This window comes from Sycon ciliatum, chromosome 12, assembly GCF_964019385.1.
Source record: "Sycon ciliatum chromosome 12, ocSycCili1.1, whole genome shotgun sequence".
Taxonomy (NCBI): domain Eukaryota; kingdom Metazoa; phylum Porifera; class Calcarea; order Leucosolenida; family Sycettidae; genus Sycon; species Sycon ciliatum.
In genome coordinates, this window is record NC_088654.1 from 17,398,956 (window position 1) to 17,410,907 (window position 11,952).

Here is an 11,952-nt window from a genome sequence, read left to right on the forward strand (position 1 = left end):
GCACTACCACTATCATTATCAAGACTTGAACTTGAAGTATGATACAGTGCATGCGGCCCAGTACAGCTACCGGTAGCTAGCATCGCATTTGGCCGGATTTTTTTGGCGACGACTTTACTTGCAGATTTTCTATGTACTACGCCTGGGAGAATCGAATGAGACCAAAATCGAAGCGATCGGAGCAAGTTTTGGAAATTGGGTGTAGTCACTGTCCTATCCTGTATCATGTTAGCCTTTCACCCATTCACGGCATAGTCCTTCCCCTGTCTGTCGCCATGTATAGACGGTACGTGACCTCTCACTACCCCCGTGCTACGCACGATACCATGCTCTGCTGGGCATGGCCTCCCTGACTCTTCACTATATCTACACTCATCTGTCTGTAAAATAAACCACTTCCTTATGTCAGTACATGACACAACATGGTGTCAGAAGTTAGTCAACCAGGTCTACACTTCGAGTAGAAATGGCCAAGTTCGCGCCGCCTGCAGACTTTGATTTCTCCATTCCAGATGCCTGGCCGGCTTGGAAACGCCGGTTTGCGAGATATCGCCTCGCCTCAGAGCTCAACTCGAAAGACGAGAAAGTGTAAATCTCTACGTTGCTCTACTCGCTGGGCCCTGAGGCCGAAACTGTCTTCGATCAACTGGTATTCGACACCGTTGGAGACGAGGACAAGTATGACAAGGTCATGACGAAGCTGGACGCTTACTTTACGCCAGCATTGAACGTGTTTCACCAGAGGACCATCTTCGAACAGTGCGTCCATCTTCCAGGAGAGTCCGTGGAAGAATTTGTTCGGAAACTTCACGCAGCAGCGAAGTTCTGTGACTTTGGTGACCAGAAGGACAACAGAATTCGAGATCGCCTCGTGGCTCACATTCTGGATCGTCAAGTCGCCAAGGAGTTGCAGCTGATTGAGCCCGCAAAACTCACCCTCACGGACGCAGTTCTCAGGGCCAGGCAGGCCGAGAAAATTTCCGGAGACGTTGCAGCGCAAGCCGCCAGGCCGCAGGTCAATGCTGCATCCCGCTTTGGAGGAAAGCAGCAAGATGCAAGGAGTCGCCGCCAGCGCAGCGGCGTTCCGTCGAAGCCTGCACCAACGCCGTCCACGCAGAGGAAGAGCGGCACTGCAGCTTCAACATGTCCGTGGTGTGGCCACGCTGGTTCGCACAAGAGTAACCGTTCTGCGTGTCCTGCGTTTGGTCGCAAGTGTAATTCATGCGGCAAGCAGGGCCACTTCGCCGCCGTCTGTCTTTCCACTCCAGCAACCACGCGTGGTGCCAGAGCTGTCGAAGATGAATTGCTCGCGTCCCCGTCGCCATTCATGGGTGGTGTTGCAGAGCTGTCATCCAACGCCAGTCCTTCCCAGTCCACCGACGCCTGGTCAGTAAGTCTGCCTGTTTGCTCGACAAATTTGATATTCAAGATCGACACAGGTGCAGATGTATCATGTATCACGCACTCCACGTATCAGAATCTCGTACAACGCCCTGTACTCACACCATCCACTACCAAACTCCTTGGTCCATCTGGTGCACCTCTATCCATCAAGGGTCAGTTCACTGCAGACACCATGCACAAGAGTGAACTGTTCTCTATGGAGATCGTAGTTATCGATGGTCCTGGATCTACCAACCTGCTGAGTCGCAGAGACTGCCTCCGACTTCGCCTGATCCAGCGTTTAGATGCAGCAGAATCGTGTACCAGCAAGCCAGCACAGCCCATCGGTTGTATGGTTGGGCCCCCAGCTGATATCAAGCTCGTGGACGACGCCACGCCGTGCCACTGTGGTGTTGCCCGCCGTGTGCCTCTGCCTCTACAGGACAAGGTCACAGAAGAGCTCGCACGTATGGAGGAAATGGGCATCATCGTCCGGGAAACGGGTCCCTCTGACTGGTGCTCTCCTATGGTGCCGGTTCGTAAACCTAATGGTCGCGTACGGATCTGCGTAGACCTAAAGAAGCTGAACGGCAACGTGAAGCGCGAGCACTTCCCTCTTCCGACAGTTGAGGACACACTGGCTAGGCTCGCCGGATCTACTGTCTTTTCCACGCTGGATGCCAACAGCGGCTTCTGGCAAGTGCCTCTCACGGAGTCTGCATCCAAGCTGACCACGTTCATCACGCCTGTGGGTCGGTTCCGATTCCTCCGGATGCCATTCGGTATAACCTCTGCACCGGAAATCTTCCAGCGACGCCTGCAGGACTTCCTCTCCCACGTCAAAGGTTCCGAGGTATTCATGGACGACGTTCTGGTCCACGCCGCTAACGAAGCTGAACACGACCACCGGCTGGACACAACGCGCCAGGTCCTTGCCGACGCAGGCATCACTCTGAACCCCGACAAATGCCACCTCAAGCAGTCGTCAGTCAAGTACCTGGGACACATCGTCAGCGGGTCCGGTGTGAAACCCGACCCCAGCAAAGTCTCCGCCATTGACGACCTCAAGGAGCCTACGAATGTTCCTGAGCTTCGCCGTGCCTTAGGTCTCTTCACCTACGTCGCCAGATTCATCCCGGAATTGGCTACGATCTCAGCGCCCCTCCGTCAGCTCCTGCACACCGACACTGATTGGTTCTGGGACTCCCCGCAGCAGGACGCGTTCCGTCGGCTGAAAGAGCTCGTCGTTTCAGCCCCGTGCTTAGTGCACTATGACCCCAAGCGTCCCATCATGGTCAGTGCCGATGCCAGCAGCTATGGCATTGGTGGTGTTCTGCTCCAGAAGCACGATGGCGACTGGCGCCCAGTAGCCTACGCCTCCCGTTCCCTGACCAAGACGGAACAAGGCTACGCGCAGATCGAAAAGGAATGCCTCGCAGCGGTGTGGACGTGCGAGAGGTTAGACCAGTACCTCTTCGGCGCTCCCAGGTTCATCGTGCAGACGGACCACAAGCCGCTAGTGCCACTGATCAACACCAGAGACCTGGACAAGGTTCCCATCCGATGCCAACGAATGCTGCTCCGCTTCCTCCGGTACGAAGTCCAAGCCATACACGTTCCCGGCAAGGATCTGGTGGTGGCTGACACGCTTTCACGAGCGCCAGCATCGGCATCAGTTGACAACGTTCTGCAAGACGACATCGGCATGGTTTTATCAACCACTGCCGAAGATCTCACAAGTCCATCCGTTCTCGCCGACCTAGCCAAGGCTACGTCTGAAGATCCCGTGTTATCCAGTGTGATGCGCTACGTCATCCATGGCTGGCCTGCTACCGTCCCTGACGACATCAAGCCGTTCCATCGTGAGCGAGGCCAGTTGTCTCACATGCAAGGTGTATTGTGCCACGGCTTTCGCCTGGTTGTTCCGTCCGTGCTACAGCCTGAGATCCTCCAGAAGCTGCACGATGGTCACCAAGGTGTCACGAAGAGTAAAGCCCGTGCCCGCTTCTCGTCATGGTGGCCAGGTATCTCTGCCGACATCGAGGCGTACGTCGCCAAGTGCACTACCTGTATCAAGCAGCGTCATCAGTCTCCAGAGCCTCTTCAGACAACTCCGTTCCCCGAGCGTCCGTGGCAGCGTATCGCATCGGATCTCTGTGATGTCGACGGCCGCCAGTACCTGATTACCGTCGACTATTTCTCCCGTTACATTGATGTCGCTTGTCTCTCATCGACTACGTCACGGGCCGTCATTACTCATCTGAAGAGCATATTTGCTGCCCACGGCTATCCGGACATCTTCGTCAGCGATAACGGGCCACAGTTCGCTTCCGACGCCTTTGCACAGTTTATGTCGTCGTGCAACATCACGCATCGGACCAGCAGCCCGAAGCATCCTCAAAGCAACGGCGAAGCAGAACGCGCCGTGCAGACTGCCAAACGACTCATCCGTGCGCCAGGTGATCTACAGCAGTCCCTCCTAGCGTATCGCTCCACACCCCTGGCCAACGGCTATTCGCCCGCCGAACTATTGTACGGCCGCAGGCTCCGCACCAATCTTCCGTGCCCACCTGATCTCCTGCAACCCTCCTGGCCAGACATCACCGCTCTCCGGGCCAAGGAGCAGGAGGCTAAGCATCGGCAAGAAGATCACTTCGATCAACGCTTCGCAGCCAAGTCGCTCTCCCCTCTGCCACTGGGAGCGAAAGTGTGGGTCGACGACAAGCGCGAGGGTACAGTGGTTGAGCAACTCACCGATCGCTCCTACAACATCGCCACCTCATCCGGTCTTCTGCGCCGAAACCGCCGTGCAGTGAAGTTGCTCCAGCCAGTGACTCCTCCCGGACCGGTGCCAGCAGTACCACCGGCCGCGCTAGTCCCGCAACAACAGCCTGTGCCTACGTCACAGCCAACTCTCCGTGCTCGCAACAACATCCAGCCACCGCAGAGATTGATCGCTACCATATAACTCTCTCTGGCTTCATGCTATTGCTATTGCTCTCCCGCACATTGCATAGTTCTGTTCTATGTGCCCGGCTATGTACAACCCGTACATGTATCTGTCTTGCCTTTTCTCCATAACAGTCTTTTTCCCAGCTGTTGTGTTTTTGCTCTCCTTAATTTTTTTTCAAAAAGGGGGAGATGTCCTATCCTGTATCATGTTAGCCTTTCACCCATTCACGGCATAGTCCTTCCCCTGTCTGTCGCCATGTATAGACGGTACGTGACCTCTCACTACCCCCGTGCTACGCACGATACCATGCTCTGCTGGGCATGGCCTCCCTGACTCTTCACTATATCTACACTCATCTGTCTGTAAAATAAACCACTTCCTTATGTCAGTACATGACACAACAGTCACTAGCTACAGTAGTCGCAAACCTAATCTGGTGCCAAAATGCGTAGATAAGCACTTTCGAAGTCTAGTTTTGTGCATCAATCTCATCCCTAAGAGACACACCTGACATGCACACTGTACATCATTGGGTGCAGTGAAAAATCAACATGCATCGCAGTATGTATATAGTACAACCCAACAGTACGCTTGTACGTGAAATATAAACCCATATACTACCACTAGTGGGATGTATTATACTTATGCTGACCTTCATACAAACTGACAGTCAACTTCTTCCTGTTTCTAAAAAGGAGTTTGTATGCTGGTGGTCTATATGGGGTTTGTATGAAGTATGAGGTTTATATGCCCAATATAAACCACCTGCATGATGGGGCAGTTGACTGGAAGTTTGTATGAAAGGTCAGCATAAAGTAGTATAGTATTTATTCATATTTCTCCAGGGCAGTCCCCACAGACCTATGGTCTCCTTACGCGGTAGAGGCGACGGTTCAATACTGGAACGGCTTGACAGCCAAATTTGTATAGACCCAAACCGATCATCAGCGTTGATTGTTCACTCGAAATATGTTTGTGGAAGGAAACTGGCATGTTGAAGTTTGCTCTGAGGCCAGAGTCAATCGAACTGAGCCACTCCTTTGTGTTGACCCATTGCCTCCAAGTTTCCCAATTTTTCGCTTCAAATCAGAGGTGGCTCCAAACCGGAAAGGTTTTGGAGTGCACGTCAAATTCACTCTGAGTTCTGAAATTAGGTAATTGCTATCGCTCCACGACGACCAGTACAGATTAACAATAAGCCCTGTGTGTGCTTCCATTAGTTTTGATTGGTATGCGGTGCTTTATTGGCGAGAGGTGAGCCGCTGTTTACCTGCGACAAGAAGTTGATTTTTCGAAAGTCATAAAACTCGAGTCGCAGTGCGAAGCAACAAGTCAAAAACTCACCTGCTTGGTATTGCGCTTCTGGTCATCGCAGAGCCATGAAATTTTGGCTGGGAGTATTACACATTGTAGTCTCACTGTGACATATGTTTTCTAATCAAAATACGAAGAGAGAAAGTGAATATTGAGTCCGGTTCCGGTTTGCAACCTATGTCCTATTTGAAACCGTCACCTCTACCCACGGCTGTCCCATGCATGCGACGCGCGTTCATTCAATATGGCGGCCAAATTTCAATCTTTTTCATTTTTTACGCGACCTGGCCTAGTCGTATGTTTGCAATTTCGCTCGACTTCCATCTCAAACGGGCAAGGTCAACCGAAACCATGGGTGTTTGCCAGGTCATTCGATAGAGTTTAGAGCTTGGACTGGCCTTGCCTTCGACTGTGCCGCCGCTCGAGCGATCTTCTTGGGTTGCCCACGCGCTATGCATGGTTTCTTTCTCGACGTGGGTGCAATTATTTTTAGATCGTCGCTCGATTTCAAGGGCTCGCCAACCTCGTCAGCGAATTTTCTCCACCTCGCAGGCAATTTTCTAGTATACCTCGATGTCCTAGCCTTTCGATTTCGTGTATTCCTAATCTTGACGTGCATCACCGTAGCTTTTCGTGGCCATTTTAGAGACGTTATTTTGTTCAGAAATGGAGTGTTCTGAAGACAGTATGCAGTGGTGTGCGTTCTGTGTGTTTTCTGTGCGTTCTCTGTGCGATCTGTGTGCGCTCTGTTCTCTTGTGTATTCCCTGTGCGATCTGTGTGTTCTTCATGTACTGTGCAGAAGACTCCAGATATTGTAGAATTTACGAGTGTCACTATTATTTATCTACTGTGTTTATTCTATATTTTGTTAATCCTTCGTTCTTCCGAGAGCACAGTCAAAGCGTTTACTAGGAGTTAGTTACTAGTACATCACTGATTGTTACAAGCAGTTTACAGGTTACAAAACAGCTGGTGTTGTTTCTAAGTTGATTATCTCGAATTCGAATTGTTACTTATCTTTGCATTCCTTCAGAAAGTCCGTTCTGCAGCTCTAGTCCGTCCTAGTGTAGGTTCTGCTCTGACAAGGCTTGCCTTCACCCTGTGGGTGCTAACACTCTCTGACAGGACATGGTTGAAATTGCTTTGAGTTCCCATCAGCACAGATCTTCGTTTTCCTTGTTCTTTGAACTTCCTTTGACTTCTACTTTCGAATTTCACCGTTTGTATTATTTTCTGACTTTTCTTGATTTTCCATTATTTTTGTCCACTGCGTGCCAGTACAGCTTGTGTATCGTCATGGCAGCGTGACATCATTGTTTTTCTCATATGCATGCACGTGATCTACGCATTTCTTCTTTGGAGCGCTGTGTGCCACGTAGCTTTGCGTGCGCCAGTGTCTTCGTTGTTGAGAGTTCTTGAGAAGACGAGCAAGTTGTCGTTTCGGTTTCTGATGTGCGGTGGAAAGCGTCTCCACGCGTACATTATCTGGTAGCAGAGGATGGTTAGAGGTTCAGTTTAGTTTAGTTGTAGTGTATGTATCAAATTTAGTTGTACCATGGACGAACTACGATCGGCAAAGATTCGAGTGAAGTCCAATTTCACGAATATCAAACGTGGAATACTGACAAAGCTGCACAGTGAGACCACGCCCATAGACGCCAGAGACCTGAACGCTGGGATAGATGCACTGAACAATGCGGCAGAGGAGGCAGTGCGAGTGATGCTTGAGCTGTGCAAGCTGATGAGAGCGGCAGGTCGCCCTACTGAGGCAATATACGATGAGCTGGACGAGCTCCAAAGCAAGTACGATAACGTGTTAGAGCAGGCCAGCGAAGTGCTCGCCGAGATATGCTCTTCGCGGCCCAGTCGTGGAGGGAGATCTCCAGCGGGCAAGGAGCGAGCCCAAAGAATTAGGGAAGTGCGGGATCTGCTGCAAAGATCGGAGATCGTTGCTGAGAGCAAGGCTGACGAGGAGGAAAAAAGTGAACAGGCACCAGAAAAAGAAAAAAAAGAGAAATTTATGCATACTGTGCCGAAGCGAGAACCGCACCAGGGACCTGTCGGTCTGGAGTCAGGACTCTTACCGAGTAGTCTATCTGGGTCGTCGGCACCGAGTTCCTTGAGTGGGACTGCTGCCAGCTCGGGGACTGCTGCCAGCTCGGGGACTGCTGCCAGCTCGGGGACTGCTGCCAGCTCGGGGACTGCTGCCAGCTCGGGGACTGCTGCCAGCTCGGGGACTGCTGCCAGCTCGGGGACTGCTGCCAGCTCGGGGACTGCCGCTCGCGCTCCGAGTGGCAGTAGTACTAGTAGCAGTAGTACAAGTACGTCGGCTAGTTCTGTGCCTGCTGCGGCTCCCATCAGTACGTCCGCTAGTTCGGTGCCTCCTGCTGCTCCCATCAGTACGTCGGCTAGTTCTGTGCCTGCTGCGGCTCCCACCAGTACGTCGGCTAGTTCTGTGCCTGCTGCCGCCTTTAGTAATAGTATGTCGTTGAGGTCTGTGCCGGCTGTTGTAACAGCTTCAAGGGGCATAACCTCGGTTGTAAACTCGGGTCAGGCTGGACCACTGACAGCCAGTGGCGGAGGCAGAGCCACCAGTCAGCCTGTAAGAGCACCAGTGACCAGTACTAGCCTTCCGCCAGCAGTGTCAGCACCGAGTGTAGCAGCACCAGCACCATTCGCAGCACCAGCAGCGTTCACAGCACCTGCACCGTACGCAAACTTTCCACCAGGTGGAATGGTAGAGCCATGGCGGCAGATGCCACGAGTCGGCATTCCAGTTTTCACCGGAAACCGCAAAGAGTACGAGCAGTGGCGAGCTGCCTTCAACGCATGCGTAGATGTCTCGCCAGCCAACGATGCGTACAAGCTGCTGCAGTTGCGTACTTACCTGAAGGGTGAGCCGCTGGAGACGATCAGTGCCCTCGGGTACTCGCCAGCAGCTTATGCAACGGCAAAGGCGAAGCTTGAGCGCAAGTACGGCGGCAGTCGAAGACAAATTGCTCTGCAGCTGGAGGACATTGAGAGAATGCCAACCGTCCGCAGTGGTCGCCAGCGCGAACTGGTGCGGTATTCTGAGCTGCTGGAGATCGCAATAGTAAACTTGACGGATGCGGGGCGTTCCCATGAGCTGGGTCCGGGAACTCTGTATAACCAGCTGCTGCGAAAGCTGGATGAGAAGCTGATCGCGCAGTATCAGCGTTGGCTATTCGTGCAACAGCAGCCAGAAACAGTCACCATATTAGCAGTGTGGCTGGAACAAGAGGCAGAGTTCCTGACTGTGGCAGCAGAAACGGCAGACGGGATCAGCATATCCCAGCCAGCAGCGTCAGCACATGCGCCTGCCAACCGGCCAGCTAAGCCAGGATCTCACCCATACAACAGATCGTTTGTGGCTCGTAGCGGAAAGTCGTGTGAAGTGTGCGGCGATGTCCATGGCGTGTGGCAGTGCGACCAGTTCAAAGGAATGACTGTTGTAGAGCGCTGGGTCAAGGCCAAAGCAGCGCGTCTGTGTTATCGGTGTCTGGCGAGTGGTCACCGCGGCAATGACTGTGAACGGACGAGAGTTTGCGGCGTTGATGGTTGCGACTCCACGCACCATAGGCTCCTGCACGGGCAGCAGCAGATCAAGAACAGAGATCCGCCCCAGGACAGACCAAGCACAAAGAAGCAAGGTGTGTACCTCGCCACTGAGGGGGAGGCGCAGGAGTCTCAAGCAGCAGCAACGACCATGAAAGCCAGTGGCGCTGGGAATTTGGCTTTGCGAACCGTACCAGTCATGATCGGCAATGGCAACAGACGTGTGCGTATCAATGCTCTACTGGACGACGGCAGCACGCAGACGTATGTCAGCGCCAGAGTAGCAGCAGAACTTCAGCTAAGTGGACCAAGCTCCAAGATATCAGTCGGAGTACTAAACGGACAGCGCTCAACGTACGACACCCAGGACGTCGACGTGCAGCTCAGCAGCGTAGATGGCAGCTGGGAGCGCAAGATCCAGGCGAATACGCTACAGCAAATCACTGACGACATGCACGCAGTGAATTGGTCAACAGAGCAGCGGCATTGGCCACATCTTAAGGAAGTGACATTTGCCAGCTTGCCGAAGCGTAGAGAGGTAGATATGCTCATCGGCATTGACCAACCAGACATCCATTGTGCGCTGGAGGAGATACGTGGAGCTCCTGGAGAACCTGTGGCGCGTCTGACAGTGTTAGGGTGGACATGTGTCGGGCCCACGACGTCGACAATGGCTAGATCGTCATTGCTCCAGTACAGCTATGCGTCAGTGGTACGAGACCAGTCAGATGTAAACACAGAGCTCAACCGCACGAGGGCGAGTGGTACCAACCCGTCATTTCTACGCAGTGACTCAGCCGACTGGCCGACATTGCCAGCAGGTCCACCGACAGCCCCGAGCGCTGAAGAGTTTAAGCAGAGCAGCGCAGCGGAAGCAGTGAGCTCCGTAACTGTTGCACAGCCGCCAGGATTTCGCCTGAAGCCCGAGCGATATTCCGATTGGTTGCGTCTCGTGCGAGTGACAGCGTGGGTTATGCGCTTCATCGGCAACTCCGCTGGCCGGACTCGCATCACCAGTGAACTGACAGCAGCAGAGATCAGTGACGCCGAGCAACTGTGGATCGCGCAAGCTCAGAGCGAGGCGTTTAGCGACGAGCTGAAGAGTGTGCGCAACAAGCAAGTAGTGCCAGCCAGATCAGCGCTACTGAAGCTCAACCCCAAGGTCGACGCAGATGGGTTGCTGCGATGCGACGGCAGGACGCAGTACGCCGAGTGGCTGCCACACAACGTGAGATTTCCAGTGATCTTGCCACGCAACCATCACATCACGCAGCTTATTGTGAAGCACCATCACGAGCTGCAGCAGCATGGCGGCACGAACCAGACGCTGTCGTCGCTAAGCTCAACGTTCTGGGTAGTGTCTGCCCGTGAAGCCATTCAAGAGTGGGTGCCAGCCCTGAACCGCCGGACCAAGTGGCCGCATGCACAGAAGAGCCTGCAACCTGATGATGCCGTTCTCGTACTGCAGTCGGACACTCCGCTTGGACCGTGGCCTCTGGGACGTGTGGTCAAGGTGTTCCCAGGAGCGGATGGCAAGGTGCGTGTCGCCGAGGTAGTGGTGTGCGGCAAGCGCTACGCTCGCCCGATTACTTAGCTGAGCCCACTGGAGTTCTAAGCAGTGTTGATCCGTGGTCTGATCAAGAGGGGGAGAATGTTCTGAAGACAGTATGCAGTGGTGTGCGTTCTGTGTGTTTTCTGTGCGTTCTCTGTGCGATCTGTGTGCGCTCTGTTCTCTTGTGTATTCCCTGTGCGATCTGTGTGTTCTTCATGTACTGTGCAGAAGACTCCAGATATTGTAGAATTTACGAGTGTCACTATTATTTATCTACTGTGTTTATTCTATATTTTGTTAATCCTTCGTTCTTCCGAGAGCACAGTCAAAGCGTTTACTAGGAGTTAGTTACTAGTACATCACTGATTGTTACAAGCAGTTTACAGGTTACAAAACAGCTGGTGTTGTTTCTAAGTTGATTATCTCGAATTCGAATTGTTACTTATCTTTGCATTCCTTCAGAAAGTCCGTTCTGCAGCTCTAGTCCGTCCTAGTGTAGGTTCTGCTCTGACAAGGCTTGCCTTCACCCTGTGGGTGCTAACACTCTCTGACAGGACATGGTTGAAATTGCTTTGAGTTCCCATCAGCACAGATCTTCGTTTTCCTTGTTCTTTGAACTTCCTTTGACTTCTACTTTCGAATTTCACCGTTTGTATTATTTTCTGACTTTTCTTGATTTTCCATTATTTTTGTCCACTGCGTGCCAGTACAGCTTGTGTATCGTCATGGCAGCGTGACATCATTGTTTTTCTCATATGCATGCACGTGATCTACGCATTTCTTCTTTGGAGCGCTGTGTGCCACGTAGCTTTGCGTGCGCCAGTGTCTTCGTTGTTGAGAGTTCTTGAGAAGACGAGCAAGTTGTCGTTTCGGTTTCTGATGTGCGGTGGAAAGCGTCTCCACGCGTACATGGAGGCTCATGTTAGCATCCTGTCGTCGTGTTGTCGTATTGGAGGGGAGAAATTCGCGTCAGGGAGCGGACGGACGAAGTATCGTGTGGCAGATCATACTGAATCCATGTTGGCAGTGTTAACTTTCATCTCAATGTGGATGAAACCAAATACACCCTGAGCATTTTTGCCACAATTGAAAATTGGCCATGGAATGCACTGCTACTGCCAGGGGCCCAAAATTCTCTGGAGCTCCACCGCTCAAAGACTGGGAGCCACACTG

General features: G+C 52.6%; 1 protein-coding gene across 1 annotated transcript; it reads left to right on the top strand.

Annotated features, from left to right (window-relative positions):
- Window positions 1-691: 691 nt before the first annotated feature.
- Window positions 692-4,351, top strand: LOC135828040 (uncharacterized protein K02A2.6-like). The gene has a single exon (XM_065340475.1). The coding sequence runs from the start codon at window positions 692-694 to the stop codon at window positions 4,349-4,351; it is 3,660 nt and encodes a 1,219-aa protein (XP_065196547.1).
- Window positions 4,352-11,952: the final 7,601 nt, after the last annotated feature.

Coding starts and splice junctions, on each gene's coding strand:
- LOC135828040 (XM_065340475.1), top strand. CDS start 692: ATGACGAAGCTGGACGCTTACTTTACGCCAGCATTGAACGTGTTTCAC.